This window comes from Pan troglodytes, chromosome 7 (assembly GCF_028858775.2).
Source record: "Pan troglodytes isolate AG18354 chromosome 7, NHGRI_mPanTro3-v2.0_pri, whole genome shotgun sequence".
Lineage (NCBI taxonomy): Eukaryota > Metazoa > Chordata > Mammalia > Primates > Hominidae > Pan > Pan troglodytes.
Window position 1 is genome coordinate 16,908,241 of NC_072405.2, and position 18,340 is coordinate 16,926,580.

The 18,340-nt window shown below is 48.1% G+C and overlaps 1 protein-coding gene across 1 annotated transcript in view; it reads right to left on the reverse strand.

The window, feature by feature from the left end:
* XKR6 (XK related 6) overlaps positions 1-18,340 on the reverse strand; it is a 308,294-nt gene that overhangs the window by 22,324 nt on the left and 267,630 nt on the right. The window contains exon 2 of the mRNA XM_016959089.4: positions 6,342-6,538. Within this exon, the coding sequence (XP_016814578.1) occupies positions 6,342-6,538 (197 nt within the window). The remainder of the gene's footprint in view (positions 1-6,341; positions 6,539-18,340) is intronic.

Sequence of the window (18,340 nt, forward strand, 5' to 3'; positions counted from 1 at the left end):
GGAAGACTCAGGACATTTGCAAAAAGCCAAGTTCTGGGCAGAGACTTTGGGGGCAAGAGGCAGAAACATCGCTTTCTGACCATGTCAGTGTGATGACATCTGGGGCATGCACACATGTGTGTGCTGGAGCTGACAGTCCACCTCCATGCCCAGCTTGGCCATGGCACAAGCCACCCTCCGCTCCATCCCGTCAGCAGTGGCCGGTTTCTGCAGAATCTGCACAGATTTATCTGTCTCCTCCAGACTCAGCCACAGCCGTCCTTGCTTATGGGTACAGGCTTTAGAGAAGGACTCTCCAGGTAGAGAGCCCAGCTCTACCACTTCCAAGCTTGAGGCGTTGTGCATGGCACCTATGTTTGTGCAGAACCATCGGAGAATCCCCAAAGGAGGGAGGAGGACAGAGCCATCACTCTTCATCCATCCCCCAATCCCTGCTTCCCCAAAGATCTTCCTCCCAACACACCCAGTGAGAAACCACCACCTCTCTTTCTATTACCACCCCCAGTAGCCCTATTGAATCCTGTTGGCTCATGCTCCAGAACAGACCTCAAATCTGTCCATTGCATCCTTCCCCAAAGACTCTCCATCCCATAACCTCACACCTGGCCCACCACAGCCTCCAACAGGTGCTCCTAGCTCAGCCCTTGCTTCCCTCCCTGTGTAAAAGAAAAGGGACCTTCTTCAAAAGCAAGCCTGGCGGTGTGCTTTTCCTCTGCAGCCCCTCCCACTGCCCTTGGAATAAATCCAAGCTCCTGGGGTCCCCTGTGCTTTTCCCAATTGGGGCCCTGACTTTCTCTCCATCCTCTCTCACCCCAACTGCCAAGCTCCAGTCATGCTGGGTGCTTTCACTTTTTGGAACAAGTCAGGCTTTCCTTCCCTCAGGGCCTTTGTGCAAGCTACTCCCATTGCCCAGAAGGCTGTCTCTTTTCTTCCCAAGTTGGTTCCTGCTCATCACTTGTACTCAGCTTAACTGGCAGCTCTCTGGAGGGGCTTTTCCTGACCCCCTGCCTAAAGTGGGCTTTCTCCAACCCCACCCAGTTGTCTGCTTCAATACTCTTACCATCACGCGTTGTCTAATTGTTTCTGTGCTGTGTCCCCAGACAGAATGGGAAATTCATGACAGCATGGATTATGCCTGTTATGCTCCCCATTGTTCCTCCACACATAGCATGGCTCCTGGGTAACACATCTTTGTTGAGTGGCAGAGTGTATCATGTACCCAGAATATGCCAGGTGATGCACTGTGGAGGTGGATGTGGAGCTCATTAGACCTTTGCAACAACCCAAAAAGTACTTGTTATTCCTAATTTACAGATGAGGAAACTTAGGAAAGTAACTTGCCTGGTGCCATAAGGTCAATACATGGCAGAGCTGGAATCTGCATGCAGCCCTGTCTGACTTTTCCTACTGCACTGGACTGCTTTTCCAACCCTTTCACAACCCAGAACAGGAGCGGAGCCTTAGCAGACACAAGACTCACCACCGGCATAAATGTGACATGTCAGAATTATGTGCTCCCGTCATTTATTTGTTCTTCTGTTTACTTAAACTTTCAGGACATCAGGCTTAAGGAAGACCCTGCAGAAATGTCCAAATGACTCCAGCATAATAATTGTATGATATATTACTATTATTTCCCTTGAGTCTGTATTTATGGGGAAATTGGATTATAAGTGTGTCTTGCAGGCTGAATATTGTTCTCTTAGCCCAGTGATTAGAGAGAAACAGAGGGTGGAGAGATGGCAAGGGAGGGAGAGACTGGCATTGGCAAATCCATGCAAAACTCACCTATTAAAGTGGTAGTCATAGTGATCTTTCCAACCATCTACTAGCCCTAATCGTATACAGTGGACAAGAGTCATTATAAAGCCCACCAAAGCAAGGTCGGTGAGCCACAGGTCTCACCAGTAAAGCCTGAAGGCGAATTCAGAAGGTCCATCTACAATAAAAGCACCACTACCACCACCAAGAAAACAGCCAGATATCTTACAAGGCACTTCACATTTGTCATGATGTTTCATGCTCATAACAACTCTCTATGATAGGTACTAGCATTATCCCCATTTTAGAAATGAGAAAAATGAGGAACAGACATGCTCAGTAACTTGCCTAATGTCAAACAACTGTCAAGTAACAGGTGGGAGTCACCCCAGCTTTCTACGCTGCGACCCTCCAGGCACCCATGTGACTGGGAGAGGCCATGCCACCAACAGGTCTGTTCCAAGTCCACACATTTTCTCTGCCCTCTTCCAATTTCTGATGATTAAACTGATTTTCTTTAAAGCCTGTACATTTCCTGCAGCTTAAAAAGATGGGAATGGCATCTACTGGCATAACAAAATTGTCTGGTGATGAGGACACAACTCTAGAAGTTAAGTAAGAGAGAAATGCCAAGCCCCTTACAGGCAGCCTGTGCTCAGTGATGGCTAGTGTCCTTCCTTCCCGTAAACCCAGCTGATGCTATAGCCTCACTCTTGGCTTAGAGATCCACAATCCAATGACAAGGATGGCCACTGGCCTTTGTTTAGTCCAACAGGTCCCAAATATATTTAACCACAAAAGGCTGTATTGAGAAACACCCATTCCACATTCCAAACAAACCTGGGGAAATGCTCACCAGACCTCCCAGTTTCTAGCACAAAAACAGGGGATTGCAGGGAGGAGGACACAGGAGGGGCTTCCCTGGGGTGAAGGCCCAAGAGCAGCATGACACTGGGTCGCTCCCGGCTCCTTTTCCAAGGGGTCTGCTCTTGGCAGCATGCCCAAGTGGCCCCTGTCCTTGCACAGACCCTGGCCCCAATGGGCTCCCACATGAGAGGACATTTAGGAAGCAACATCCATTGCCCCTTGGGAATCCCCACTGGCTTTTCTCTCCAGAGCTTTGGTGCCCAGCCCTTTCTGTTTATAATCTGAGAAACTATCATAGAAAGGACAGGCATAACAAGGAGGCTGGGACACAGATGATCCAGAGGGCCAGAAAGGGAGAGAAATCTCCCTAGGACCTGGCCCATGCCAGCCCATAAACTCCTGAAGGATAGGCGTCTTTGCAAACCCATCCCCAGCAGGTCTGGCCCATGGTGGGTGGTACCATGAGGATGGGGAAGTGACCATCAGAGCCCTATAAAAGGATGACTCCACCTGGCCCTGGAAATGATAAACACAGCCCCTTATGTGCCCGTGGAGTTTGAAAGTTTACAAAGTGCTCTCTTGTGCATTATATCATTGCATCCCCACTGAAAATTAGGTATTATTCTTCTTTCTGCCAGTATACCAAAGAGAAAACGGGATTGTGAAAAGATGAAGGTCCAAAATCACAAGAGGGTATAAGTGGTGACCAGGTCCTTGGATTTCAAATGCCCCATCAGGAGCCCATCTGTCTACCACCCTGCTACCTGCCCTATCTGTTTGGGGTGTCAAGATCTGGCCAAAGGTTGGAAGAGGAAAAGATGAGAGGAGGCATAACTTGGCAGCCCTGGTGGTACAGAGTGGGGAAGATTTGAAATTGAAACAGCAAAAGGCAGTTTAAATAAACAGAGTCTGCTATGGTTTGAAGGTGTCCCCTCCAAAGTTCAGATGTTGCCAGTGTGATAGGATTAGGAGGTGGGACCTTTGAGAGGTGATCAGGCCATAAGGACTCCTCTCTAGTGAATGGGATTGAGGGCCTTATAAAAGAGGCTTCATACAGCATGCAGCTAGCTTGTCCTTCTGCCCTCTGCCATGTAAGAACACAGTGTTCTTCCCTTCCAGGGGATGCAGCCCTTATTAGGCAGCTGAACCTGCAGGCACCTTGATCTTGGACTTCCCAGCCTCCAGAACTGGGAGAAAATAAATCTCTGCTCTTTATAAATTATTCACTCTCAGGCATTTTGTTATAGTAGCACAAATGGGCTAAGCTGAAGTCTCAGACAGCAGCTGAGTTCATTTTGAGAAAAAGAAGGACTCAGATGGGAGAGAAAGGTGTCCCTCTCCAGTGCCAACAAATCTGCCCATGAGAGCATTGTTGCCCTGGGCTGTGGGGCAGTAGCCCTGGGATCTGAGGGCAGGTTGGATATGGAGGCCTCACCAGGGAACCAGACATTGCCCTGCCAGTCGGCAGCACATCCTGGCACCAGGAGCTGCTACCCAGGCTCAGTGCTCACTTCCACAGAGCTCCTTTATGGTTAGGTTTGTAGAGCAAGAATGCACATTTCAAAGACATCCCTATGATGCTGGTCTTGCTCCAGAATCAATCATCATGTGAGTCTCCTGGCGCTGAGAACAAATGATGTTGTTCAAACTGCTGCATGTTGTCCATGCTCACACCATGTGTTTTCTCAGCGATCCTGTGAGGCAGGGACTCCCATGGCCGCAGCTGTGGGCAGCCAATCACACCAGTTCATTGCCAAGCATACAGCCTGGGTCCTCAGGCATCCTGAAGATGGAGCATCACCAAGGTTTCCCTGTGTTCCCAAGCTCTTCTCAGTGCCCAGGAGAGAGTATGTGTGCATGTGGGTGTGTCCAAGAAAGAAGGGAGGGATCAGATGAGTGGTCAGCCCTGCCATCCTCCTCGAGGCCTCCTGCTTAGCTTCCGCATGTCCCAGCTGGAGCCGGACATCAAGTTGGCTCCTTCCAGCTCTCCTCTCTAGGCCACGGTTGCTGGTCCTGTAGGCACCAGGCCCCAGTTGCTCGTCCTGTAGGCACCAGCTGGGCTGTCACTCCAAGAAGCTGGAGCCCCTGGGCCACCTGGGGCCTCTTCCTGACAGTGAAGACTGCAGATGCCCAAGGGCAGATGTTGGCTGGTGTCACCCCATTGGCAGCACCTGCTGAAGATCCCCATACCCCTCCTGCTTCTGTGGGTACCCAGAAAACAGAGGTTGTGGCTGCCTTGAGCATGCAGCTTATGCTTCCTGAAGCCTTGTCAAAGGGCGGAACTGGTCCCTCAGCTCAGTGTGGGTCTCAGGCCTGGCTTTCCCTGTGTCCATTCCAAGGGTCACACGGCCCCTTTTCCTTGCTTCTGTGATGGACCAGCAGGACTGCAGCCAGCATTCTGTGGGATGGACAGATACCCTGGGGCCCCTTTTTCTACCAGACAGCCTCCATTGAGGGCTGTTCTGGTTCAGTAGATGGGACATGAGGCTTCACCTGAGCCGAGTTTGTATAGGACAGGCGAGACTGTCAGCAGCACATCTGAGTTCATAACCAGGTCCCCAGGCTTTGAATGCCACCAGCAAGCTACTAGCCTGAACAGCTCAGTCTTCCACTGGCTTTTGAAGATTAAATCCCCTTTTTGCCTAAGTACCTAGGGGGATTGGAGCCTACAGAGGGCCAGCTTGGAAAAAGTAAGGAGGCACATCTGTTTAGAGAAAGGCCTGGGGCAGCGTGGCTGTTCTTGCCAGACCACATTGGTGAGGAGGTCCGTGTGGGTGTCCATGAACGTGGTGACACGGAGGGCCTCCTGGGGCACCAAGAGGACCTGCGGGGTCTGGAGGTGAGAATACAAGAGACCAGGAGGTGCTGCTGGCCAGGGAGAGCTGGGGTATGGACAGCCCTCCTCATGGCTGCCTGGCTACCCAGATTACACACGCTCACTGAGCGCTATGCAGTCAGGAACTTCTGGGCTGAGTCTCTTCAGCAACTTCTTGCCTTGAATACTCCAATTGATGATAAACTCCGTACCTCCCAAGACAGTTCATGCATGGCTCCATGGACTGTCTCTCACTTGTTGAATGGATAAGCATCTCCCTGCAACTTCTACACTTTGGGATGATCCTTCTTGCCCATGACATCCCTTCAAATGTCACCCCATGTGTTGGCGCTTCCAGCCCCTCCTCCTCCTGGGCCCTCTCCCCTGCTGGAACTTGAACAGAGCTACTTAAGCTGCTTTACAAATGGGGCTTACACATGAGCTTGGTTTGAAGCAAGAGCACCACAGTTTAAAGGGTCTGAAACCATTAGTGCTGCCCAATATGACGGCCCCTTGTGGTCCCACGCTATCTCTGGTCTGTGGCTTCCCCTCCCATAGACGTGCAAATGCCTGGCTCAGGTCAGCACCCAAGGACAGGGGCCACTGCCCCTGATGGGGAGACCCAGAGCCCTCTACCCGGCTGGCTCTGCTCTGCTCACATGGACGAAGTGGCCTGGAGGTGCCAAGCCAGCCCACATACATTCAGGACATGCCTGTGCAGCTCTTGAGTGTGGTGTGGGCCCCGTCAGCACTGCACTGGGGGCCGGGCGTCCTGGGGACTCAGGGCAGGATGGGCAATGCCCACAGAGCGTGCCAGGCACGAAGTGTGTGGGAGGCGGCCGTGGTCCCCAGGTGGAGAGCAGGCCGGGGTGGCGGGGCGCGGCCGGCGGGCACTCACAGGGCAGGGTCTCGGCGCTGTTCTTCTGGAGCATGATGTAGAGCTGTAGCACCAGTTGGGGCGCGCTCTCCAGGAAGGTCTCCAGGAGGCGCAGCATGTTGACGTCTGCATATTCATACATCATAGCCCAGTAGAAGCGTCGCTGGTGTTCCTTCCGCCGCTGGCTCTGAATCCCCAGGTACATGGTGCGGATATACCTGCCCAGAGAGATGGGGAGAACACAGAGAGCATGGGTGGGTGCAGGGGCTCCAGAGGACCCTTGCCATCCCCCTAAAACCAAGAGTCTCAGCATCCCCCCCACGCCCTATGCTCTGAAGTTCCCAGAGGCTTGGACGGGGCTCTGGGGGGCTCCCGGCAAAAGGACATGATGCTGAGGCATGGGGGAGGGGCAGGGCAGGTCAGGAAAGGATTTGACCCCTCGTGGACCCCTAGGCAGGTCCTCCTCCTCCTGGTCTCCCATTTGCTCATCTGGAAGATGAGACTGTGGGGCCAGATGCCCTGCCAGGGCCTGCAGGTAGGCATCTCAGGTGAGCTCCGGGACAGGGGTGGGCTTTCAGGTTCAGGACCCCGGGGGGAAACAATCCAGCAAGGTTATCACCTCTGTTGTTCTGGAGGAGGAAAGGAAGGGAAGCGGGTGAACATTTCTGAAGCTCCTACTACGTGCCATTCGCTGGCTGGCCATGCCCAGGTGGTAAGTAGGAGGGTATGGTTCTCACATGATACAGACAGGAAACAGCGTGGGCTCAGAAAGGTCACCCCCACTGCACAGGCTCCTGTCGCTGGATAGTGGAACAAGTAGGGATCACATCCAGGACACTGGACACCCTCCCTGGACATCAGAGGGACCCAGGGCCTGCCATGGAGTCTCCATCCCAGCAGGGCCCAGGACACAGGAGCAGATCCGCTGCCCGCCCTCTCAGGACCACTCCCAGGCTCTGTGTGGGAGGGCTGAGGGGCCAAGGAAGCAGGTAGGGGGAAGAGCAAGGTTCACAGGTCAAGCAGGCCTGACTCATCACTTGCTAAGTGGGGGATCTTGAACTAGTTATTCCAGCTCTGTGTCCTTGTCGCTCATCTTTCATATGGGGACAGAATGAGAGCATCGCAGGGTGCATGGGAAGATTAGTGAGATGATATGCACAGTCGGCATCTCCCCAGGTCATATAATAACCCCAGCCTCAATTTCACCGGAACTCTCTGGAACTGTGTCTCCAAGGCAAGAGAAGGACTTAAGGCACCATCCAAACTCAGCCAACAGGCTCCAAGTCTGGGCCAGGGTAGAGGGTGTGGACAGGGCTCACCCAGAAGCAAGGGCCACAGTGCACAGCTCTGTGGGCCCAGTCAGGATCAAAAACAGGAACTGTAAACTGGGTGCCAGCGGCAGTGGGAGAGAACCACATGCCTGTCCTTGACTGTCCTGTGGGATGGACATTCTAGGACCCACTACTGTGCCCTTTGAAATGCTGAGCCTGACTCCTAAAGATTCAGTGCATGGCTGACACCCTATCCAGGCCCAGCTGGCCTCAGGTATTACCAAGAACACACTCAGGGCTGCCGGATGGCCTGTTCTGTCACTGCCACACCACCAGCTGGCTCCCAGCCACTGCCCCTCTTGCCTGGAGGGATGCCGGAGTCTCCTCACTGGTCCTCCACTGTCTACTCTTACCCCAGAACAACCCATTCTTCACGCCGCTACTAAGCCACAAGGGTGACCTCAAACACACATGCCAGGTGCAGTAAGCCCCGCTCACCATCTGATGAGGGGTGCCCGGCTTCTCTCTAGATTCCTAAGGCCCTTTGGGGGCCTGGATCCTGAAGGCACCTAGCCAGGGAAGCTGCAATGGATGCCTCATTTCTCTCCAGACCCACCCCCTGTGGTGAGCAGAGATGCAATCTTACTGACAACCAGAGTGAGGCTGGCATTGCAATGACAGCCCCATCAGGGAGGGACATGGGAGGAAGGTTGGGGCACCAGGCCCCCCAGGCCAGGTCCTTCCAGGTATACAGTCTCTTGGGGTCCCTGGCCCACCTTGCGGGTCAGGTCTGGTTATCACCATTCAACACATGGGGAAACTGAGACTCTAGCATGAAATAAACCACCAAATTCTGGTTCTGTTCCAGGTTCTGCCACCTGCTGACTGTGGCATTTCCACTAGGCGTTGCCTTGCTCTGGGCCCCTGCCCGTGAGTTCACAAAATCAAGGAACCAGGGAAGAGGCTCAGGAAGAGGAAGGGGGAGGTTGCACCTAGTCTCAGAGCTCACAGTCACTAAGAGAGGGGGAGGGAGAGACCCAGAGAGATAGAGGCAGAGATATAGAGGTAGACAGTGAGACAGACACACACGGAGAGACAGAGAAGTAGGAGGGAGCTGAAGGGGAAAGCAAAGGTGAAGGGAGCAGTGTTAAATTTGGAGGTCTGAGGAGAGGACTGCCTGGAAGAGATGATGGCAGCAAGAAATGTGTGCAGTGAGGTTCCTGGAAGCAGATGTCATCATCGGTAGTTTGGGAGGGGCTGAGGGTGAGCCCCTGATGGAGGGTGATAGAAGGGCCAGGCTGATCAACCGTGATGGCAGTGCGGGGAGGCAGGGCATCAGGGGACACGAATGCTCCAGCTGAAGCACCGAGGCAGGGCTGCGTGCCCAGAGCTTTGGCACCCATGTCTAGGAGAGCTGTGTGCTGAGTGGAGCCTCGGTGCCGTGTGTCTCCCAGATCAGAGCTGCCCCCTGTGACCCAAACCCGGCTCTCTCAACAGGTGGCACCTGCAGCACACAAGCCATGAGCCACAGATCACTCCAGGCCCCAGACCGCAAACCTGATGGTCTCAGGGGTACTCAGACTACAGACTCTGCTTCTTCCAGCCTCACAGGTGGCCCAGCAGCTGGAGGAATGGTTATATGGCAGCACTAACCCTATCCATCTGGGTCCCAGGTCAGTAATGCCAGTGCTCAGGTTCACCCAGGTTTGCCCTACCAGGCAAAGGGAGCACCAGTTCTACCACTCCACGCCACATTCTCCCAAAGCCACAGGCCCCTCTGCCCACCAAGGCCAGGGCAAAGGAAAACAACAAGCCCAGAATACACCAATTCAACTGGGATGCCTGCCAGGAGGAGCCAATCTTGATGCTCTCCTGGGTGTGAGCACCCCAGGGTGTGGGAAGAGCCAGGGTGGATGTAGGCAAAGAGGGTGCCACTCCTCCCTGAGCCAATTAGCAAGCAGACGCTGGGGCCTAGAGGGCACTAGGGTCCAGGCAAAACCGTTTGGACAGCATGGTGCCTCCTGGGTCACCCGCACAGGCACCTCTGGGACTGTAGTAGGGACTGATCACAGCCCTGCCCAGGAGTTCCTGCCAGCCAGGCCTCAATGCAAATGCTCATCCTTTCCAACTGCTCCCGGCTCGGTCCCTCCTCTGCTACTCTTAAGTCCTTGGGTCCACAGTACACAACCGAGGGGTACTGGTTTGCAATATAATTAGGTCTGGACCCTGGAGGTCTAGTCCAACCCCCACTTTATAGTGGAGGGCCCCGGTGCCAGAACGCAAGCCACTGCCGCCTCAGTCACTCAGTGCTGTGGGGCCCGGACGGGACCAGAATCCAGGACTGACCCCATGACCTTGCTTGTCCACCACAACACGTGCAAAGCCCTTGCCTCTCATGCAGGAGGATCCTGGCAGCTCCTGCGATCACGCGGCTGCTGCTGTCCTCGAGGCTCTAGGATTCTTCCTCCTCCTAGCTTTACCTGGTGTCTGTCTCCCTCAAGATCTAAGGAGCTGCCAAGAAACAACGAGGCAGATGGGTGGGGTGGGAGGAAGGCATAAGCCATGTCTCCCCTAAACCCCTGGGCCAGCGCTGCTCTCCCTCGGGATCTCAGTTTCCTGTGTGTAAAATCCGGAGCTCCTGGGTGACCTCTGAGGCTGCGCTGCCAGCCGCCTCCTGCAGTCTCCCATCCCCTCTGCAGAAGCGGCCTCGACCCGCGGCCACACGGTGGCGCCAGACCCTAAGCGTCGCGGAAACGCCGCTCCAGGCAAGTGATCTCATCCCACAGGCCCGCGATCTCATCCCACAGGCCCGCGCCCTCTTCTACCAGGGCGCGGGGTGCAAGCCCAGAGGTGCGCTCCGAGGGGGGAACCAAGGCAGGAGACTCAGGATTGGCTGCCATTCCTCCAAGCCCCCTCCTTCTCCACCTTCCTGGCGGGTTCCAGAAAGCTTACCGCACCGTTCTCCAGGAAGGTATCTCTTGGGAGAGAAGACACCAACTCTTCTCCCGGACTTGCTCCCAAAGTCGGTGTCACCTCCTGTCACGCCATATCTCCCCTAAGAGCCTCGGATCATGAAATACACGGGGGTGAAAGCAGTAACGCCACGTGTCCTCATGGAGCACAGGCTCAAGAAAGCTGGGCCTGGTCTATGGTCTGCGGGAATGGCCAATCTTGAGCAAGTCACCTCCCATGGCTGGGCCCCGCTATTCCCATCACAGGAGGGGCAGGCAGGAGGGATCTCCAAGCCTCTGTCAACATCTTATAACTTTGTCTTTCTTCAGGTGAGTGACCTCACAGAACACAAAGGATGGCCTAGCATCTTTATAAACAATAATGCCTCATGTTTGTGTGACATTCACTTGTGCCAGGCTCTATTATGGGCATTTGGCACATATTACCTCATTTAATCCTCACAACACCCCTATGAGGCAGCTGCAATATTACCTACTAATTATTCATTTTACAGGTGCAGTATTACCTACCAATATTCATTTTACAGACAGCAAACTGAAGCACTGAGGTTAAAACATTCGCCTTGCTCTTCCCAGCTAAGTAGCTGAGCAGGGCTTCAAGCCCAGGCAGGCTGGCTTTGGGGCCAGTGCTGTTGACTGCTCCTGCCCACGCACCTCCCAGAGGTAGACCATGTGTCTCCTTACTTCTGAACTCAGTCCAACTTGCCTGACAGTGGGGAAGAAAGGAGTTTGCCCAAAACACCTGGGCTCCCTTCCAGCTCTGCCACCTGGCTGTGTTACCTTGAGGGACATTTCCTAACTTCTCTGAGCCTTAGTTTCCTCATGTATAAAATGCCTAGTCCAGAGTAGAACCCAGGACATGATGGACGAATGAATGCACACCATAGTGCCCCCTCAGAGGGTCACAGGGGCCTTAAATAAGACCATGCCTGTGAGCACAGACAGGAGGTTAGAAGTCACCATGCAGATGGCAGCCATTACTGCTCCCTGAGGTGCCCTGTTCCTGTGTTCCCTCCAGCCCACTCTGCTTATATCTTTCTGGTTCTATCTCCTTTCCTTACTTTGTAAGCCATGGAATTGTTTAAAGCTCCTGTTCCCTCCAGCAGAAGTATCTAGTCCTCTGAGCACAGCTTTTTGAGGGAGACATGGTTATCTTCTTTTTCCTGCTGGCTCGTCTGAGGCTCAGAAAGACTAAGTGACTTCCCTGAAGCCACACCGTCAGTCACGGTTCAGGAAAATCAGAGAAGGTCTTGTCCAAACTATGTTGCCCCTCTGAGGTTGGCTATGGCTCTGCCCAAGACTGGCTGGGGTAGAAAATAAGTGATTTCTACAAGGGGCAGGGGGCTAAACATTCACCTATCTGGGCCCACAGTCTCCAGCTGCTTCTTATGACACTGTCAGAAACAGCACTGAAATCTCTGATTGTGGATAACAACCCACCTTCAAAGCCCCAAACAGGGGTGAGCTCATGTTTTGTGGGGTCTGAGGCTTAGAGAACCCTTCTTTAAGGAAAATGGTAAATTCTACCAAACAGAGTAGAAATTGCACCAACTGTACACAATCTTTTCCAGAAAATAAAAAAGGAAGAAACACTTCCCTATTCATTTTATGAGGCCGGCATTACTCTGATACAAAAGCCAGTCAAACACAGTACAAGCAAATAAAACTACAGACAACATCTCCCATAAACATAGATGCAAAAATCTTCAACAAAATATTAGCAAATTAAATCCAGTAATATATGGAAAGAACAATGTACCAGAACCAACTGGGGTTTATCCTGGGAATGAAAGGCTGGTCCAATATTCAAAAATCAATCAATGTAATCTATGACATTAATAACCACACATCATAACAATTGATACAGAAGTAAAAGGTAACACAATTCAACATCCATTAATTTTCTCAGCAAACTAGAAATAGAAGGGAACTTCCTTAACCTTATGTAGATAAAGGGCATTTATGGAAACTCCCAGTTATCTTCCTTAATGATAAAAGACTGAATGCTTTTGTCTTAAGATGAAGAACAGGGTTATGATGTCTACACACACCACTCCTATTCAACATCATACTAGAAGTTCTGTTCAGTGCAGTAAATCAAGAAAAATAAATACAGAAAGTATATGTAGATTGCAAAGGAAGAGGTAAAACTGTCCCTATTTGTAAATGACATGATTGTCTAGATTGAAAATCCTAAGCAATCCTAAGCAAGAAGCTCATATAAATAATTAGTTAATTTAGCAAGGTCTCACAATACAGGGTCAGCCTGTAAAAGTCAATTGTGTTTCTATAAATGATTAATGAATAATTGAAAATTTAAAAATTAAAAATATATACCACTTAAATTAGCTCCAAAAATGAAATTCTTAGAGACAAATCTACTAAAACATGCAGGATTTGTATGCCACAGCTGCAAGATGCTAATAAAGAAATCAAAGAAAACCTAAATGATACAGAGACATACCATGTTCATGGATTGGAAGATGCAATATAGTAAGATGGCAATTGCCCTCCAATTAATCTATAGATGTAACACAGTTCCAATAAAAACCCAAGTGGAATTTTTTTTAAATACAGACAAGCCAATTCTAAAATTTATATGAAACTAGAATAGTCAAAACAATTCTAAAAGTGAATAAATTTGAAGAACTCACACTACTTGATTTTAGGATTTACTATAAAGCTACAGCACAGTGTAGCATTGGCCAAGAGAGAAACATAGATCAGCAGAACAGAAGAGTCCGGAAGAAGACCCATATAATTATGGCCAATTGGTTTTGTACAAAGGTATAAAGGCAATTCAATGTTGATAGTCTTTTCAACAAATGATGTAGTAATAATAAGTCATTCATATGCAACAACTAACTTAAAATGTATCATAGGTTAACGTGTAAAACCATAAAACTTTAAGAAGAAACCGCAGGAGTGGTTCTGTACCTTGTATCAGACAAAGAGTTCTTAAATGACAGCAAAGGCATGATCCATAAAAAAAAAAAAAAGATAAACTTTATCAAAATTAAAAGCTTTTGCTCTGTGAATGACATTGTTAAGAGAATGAAAAGACAAGCTACAGATTGGGAGAAAACATTTGCAAATCACATATCAGACAAAGAACTTGTAGCTAGAATAAACAAAGAACTCTTAAAGCTCACTAGTAAGAAAACAATCCAATTTTTTAAATGGGCACAAGATTTGAACAGATATTTTACCAAAGAGGATACACAATAGCAAATAAACATGGGGAGAAGGGAGCTCAACGTTACAAGTAAATAGGGAAATGTATATTAAAATCACAGTGAAAAAAACCCCACAATGAGATAGTACTTCATATCTGTTAAAATGGCTAAATAAAAACACTGACACTATCAAGTGCTGTCAAGAATACAGAGCAACTAGAATGCTCATATATTGCAGTGGGAATGCAAATGCTACTGACACTCTGGAAAACAGTGGACAGTCTCTCATAAAGTTAAACATACTCTCCACATATGACCCATAGTTCCCTTTCTAGGTATTCTAGAAATGAAGACTTATGTCCACACAAAAATGTGTGCACAAATGTTTTAGCAGTTCTTTTTTTTTTTTTTAATTATACTTTAAGTTTTAGGGTACATGTGCACATTGTGCAGGTTAGTTACATATGTATACATGTGCCATGCTGGTGCGCTGCACCCACTAACTCGTCATCTAGCTTTAGGTATATCTCCCAATGCTATCCCTCCCCCCTCCCCCCACCCCACCACAGTCCCCAGAGTGTGATATACCCCTTCATGTGTCCATGTGATCTCATTGTTCAATTCCCACCTATGAGTGAGAATATGCGGTGTTTGGTTTTTTGTTCTTGCGATAGTTTACTGAGAATAATGATTTCCAATTTCATCCATGTCCCTACAAAGGACATGAACTCATCATTTTTTATGGCTGCGTAGTATTCCATGGTGTATATGTCCCACATTTTCTTAATCCAGTCTATCATTGTTGGACATTTGGGTTGGTTCCAAGTCTTTGCTATTGTGAATAATGCCGCAATAAACATACGTGTGCATGTGTCTTTATAGCAGCATGATTTATAGTCATTTGGGTATATACCCAGTAATGGGATGCCTGGGTCAAATGGTATTTCTAGTTCTAGATCCCTGAGGAATCGCCACACTGACTTCCACAGTGGTTGAACTAGTTTACAGTCCCACCAACAGTGCCAAAGTGTTCCTATTTCCTGACTTTTTAATGATTGCCATTCTAACTGGTGTGAGATGATATCTCATAGTGGTTTTGATTTGCATTTCTCTGATGGCCAGTGATGATGAGCATTTTTTCATGTGTTTTTTGGCTGCATAAATGTCTTCTTTTGAGAAGTGTCTGTTCATGTCCTTCGCCCACTTTTTGATGGGGTTGTTTGTTTTTTTCTTGTAAATTTGTTTGAGTTCACTGTAGATTCTGGATATTAGCCCTTTGTCAGATGAGTAGGTTGCGAAAATTTTCTCCTGTGTTGTAGGTTGCCTGTTCACTCTGATGGTAGTTTCTTTTGCTGTGCAGAAGCTCTTTAGTTTAATTAGATCCCATTTGTCAATTTTGGCTTTTGTTGCCATTGCTTTTGGTGTTTTGGACATGAAGTCCTTGCCCATGCCTATGTCCTGAATGGTAATGCCTAGGTTTTCTTCTAGGGTTTTTATGGTTTTAGGTCTAATGTTTAAATCTTTAATCCATCTTGAATTGATTTTTGTATAAGGTGTGAGGAAGGGATCCAATTTCAGCTTTCTACATATGGCTAGCCAGTTTTCCCAGCACCATTTATTAAATAGGGAATCCTTTCCCCATTGCTTGTTTTTCTCAGGTTTGTCAAAGATCAGATAGTTGTAGGTATGCGGCGTTATTTCCGAGGGCTCTGTTCTGTTCCATTGATCTATATCTCTGTTTTGGTACCAGTACCATGCTGTTTTGGTGACTGTAGCCTTGTAGTATACTTTGAAGTCAGGTAGTGTGATGCCTCCAGCTTTGTTCTTTTGGCTTAGGATGGATTTGGCGATGCGGGCTCTTTTTTGGTTCCATATGAACTTTAAAGTAGTTTTTTCCAATTCTGTGAAGAAAGTCATTGGTAGCTTGATGGTGATGGCATTGAATCTGTAAATTACCTTGGGCAGTATGGCCATTTTCACGATATTGATTCTTCCTACCCATGAGCATGGAATGTTCTTCCATTTGTTTGTATCCTCTTTTATTTCCTTGAGCAGTGGTTTGTAGTTCTCCTTGAAGAGGTCCTTCACATCCCTTGTAAGTTGGATTCCTAGGTATTTTATTGTCTTTGAAGCAATTGTGAATGGGAGTTCACTCATGATTTGGCTCTCTGTTTGTCTGTTGTTGGTGTATAAGAATGCTTGTGATTTTTGTCCACTGATTTTGTATCCTGAGACTTTGCTGAAGTTGCTTATCAGCTTAAGGAGATTTTGGGCTGAGACGATGGGGTTTTCTAGATAAACAATCATGTCGTCTGCAAACAGGGACAATTTGACTTCCTCTTTTCCTAATTGAATACCCTTTATTTCCTTCTCCTGCCTGATTGCCCTGGCCAGAACTTCCAACACTATGTTGAATAGGAGCGGTGAGAGAGGGCATCCCTGTCTTGTGCCAGTTTTCAAAGGGAATGCTTCCAGTTTTTGCCCATTCAGTATGATATTGGCTGTGGGTTTGTCATAGATAGCTCTTATTATTTTGAAATACGTCCCATCAATACCTAATTTATTGAGAGTTTTTACCATGAAGGTTTGTTGAATTTTGTCAAAGGCTTTTTCTGCATCTATTGAGATAATCATGTGGTTTTTGTCTTTGGCTCTGTTTATATGCTGGATTACATTTATTGATTTGCATATATTGAACCAGCCTTGCATCCCAGGGATGAAGCCCACTTGATCATGGTGGATAAGCTTTTTGATGTGCTGCTGGATTCGGTTTGCCAGTATTTTATTGAGGATTTTTGCATCAATGTTCATCAAGGATATTGGTCTAAAATTCTCTTTTTTCGTTATGTCTCTGCCCGGCTTTGGTATCAGAATGACGCTGGCCTCATAAAATGAGTTAGGGAGGATTCCCTCTTTTTCTATTGATTGGAATAGTTTCAGAAGGAATGGTACCAGTTCCTCCTTGTACCTCTGGTAGAATTCGGCTGTGAATCCATCTGGTCCTGGACTCTTTTTTGGTTGGTAAACTATTGATTATTGCCACAATTTCAGCTCCTGTTATTGGTCTATTCAGAGATTCAACTTCTTCCTGGTTTAGTCTTGGGAGAGTGTATGTGTCGAGGAATGTATCCATTTCTTCTAGATTTTCTAGTTTATTTGCGTAGAGGTGTTTGTAGTATTCTCTGATGGTAGTTTGTATTTCTGTGGGATCGGTGGTGATATCCCCTTTATCATTTTTTATTGTGTCTATTTGATTCTTCTCTCTTTTTTTCTTTATTAGTCTTGCTAGCGGTCTATCAATTTTGTTGATCCTTTCAAAAAACCAGCTCCTGGATTCATTGATTTTTTGAAGGGTTTTTTGTGTCTCTATCTCCTTCAGTTCTGCTCTGATTTTAGTTATTTCTTGCCTTCTGCTAGCTTTTGAATGTGTTTGCTCTTGCTTTTCTAGTTCTTTTAATTGTGATGTTAGGGTGTCAATTTTGGATCTTTCCTGCTTTCTCTTGTGGGCATTTAGTGCTATAATTTCCCTCTACACACTGCTTTGAATGCGTCCCAGAGATTCTGGTATGTTGTGTCTTTGTTCTCGTTGGTTTCAAAGAACATCTTTATTTCTGCCTTCATTTCGTTATGTACCCAGTAGTCATTCAGGAGCAGGTTGTTCAGTTTCCATGTAGTTGAGCGGCTTTGAGTGAGATTCTTCATCCTGAGTACTAGTTTGATTGCACTGTGGTCTGAGAGATAGTTTGTTATAATTTCTGTTCTTTTACATTTGCTGAGGAGAGCTTTACTTCCAACTATGTGGTCAATTTTGGAATAGGTGTGGTGTGGTGCTGAAAAAAATGTATGTTCTGTTGATTTGGGGTGGAGAGTTCTGTAGATGTCTATTAGGTCCGCTTGGTGCAGAGCTGAGTTCAATTCCTGGGTATCCTTGTTGACTTTCTGTCTCGTTGATCTGTCTAATGTTGACAGTGGGGTGTTAAAGTCTCCCATTATTAATGTGTGGGAGTCTAAGTCTCTTTGTAGGTCACTCAGGACTTGCTTTATGAATCTGGGTGCTCCTGTATTGGGTGCATATATATTTAGGATAGTTAGCTCCTCTTGTTGAATTGATCCCTTTACCATTATGTAATGCCCTTCTTTGTCTCTTTTGATCTTTGTTGGTTTAAAGTCTGTTTTATCAGAGACTAGGATTGCAACCCCTGCCTTTTTTTGTTTTCCATTTGCTTGATAGATCTTCCTCCATCCTTTTATTTTGAGCCTATGTGTGTCTCTGCACGTGAGATGGGTTTCCTGAATACAGCATACTGATGGGTCTTGACTCTTTATCCAACTTGCCAGTCTGTGTCTTTTAATTGGAGAATTTAGTCCATTTACATTTAAAGTTAATATTGTTATGTGTGAATTTGATCCTGTCATTATGATGTTAGCTGGTGATTTTGCTTGTTAGTTGATGCAGTTTCTTCCTAGTCTCGATGGTCTTTACATTTTGGCATGATTTTGCAGCGGCTGGTACCGGTTGTTCCTTTCCATGTTTAGCGCTTCCTTCAGGAGCTCTTTTAGGACAGGCCAGGTGGTGACAAAATCTCTCAGCATTTGCTTGT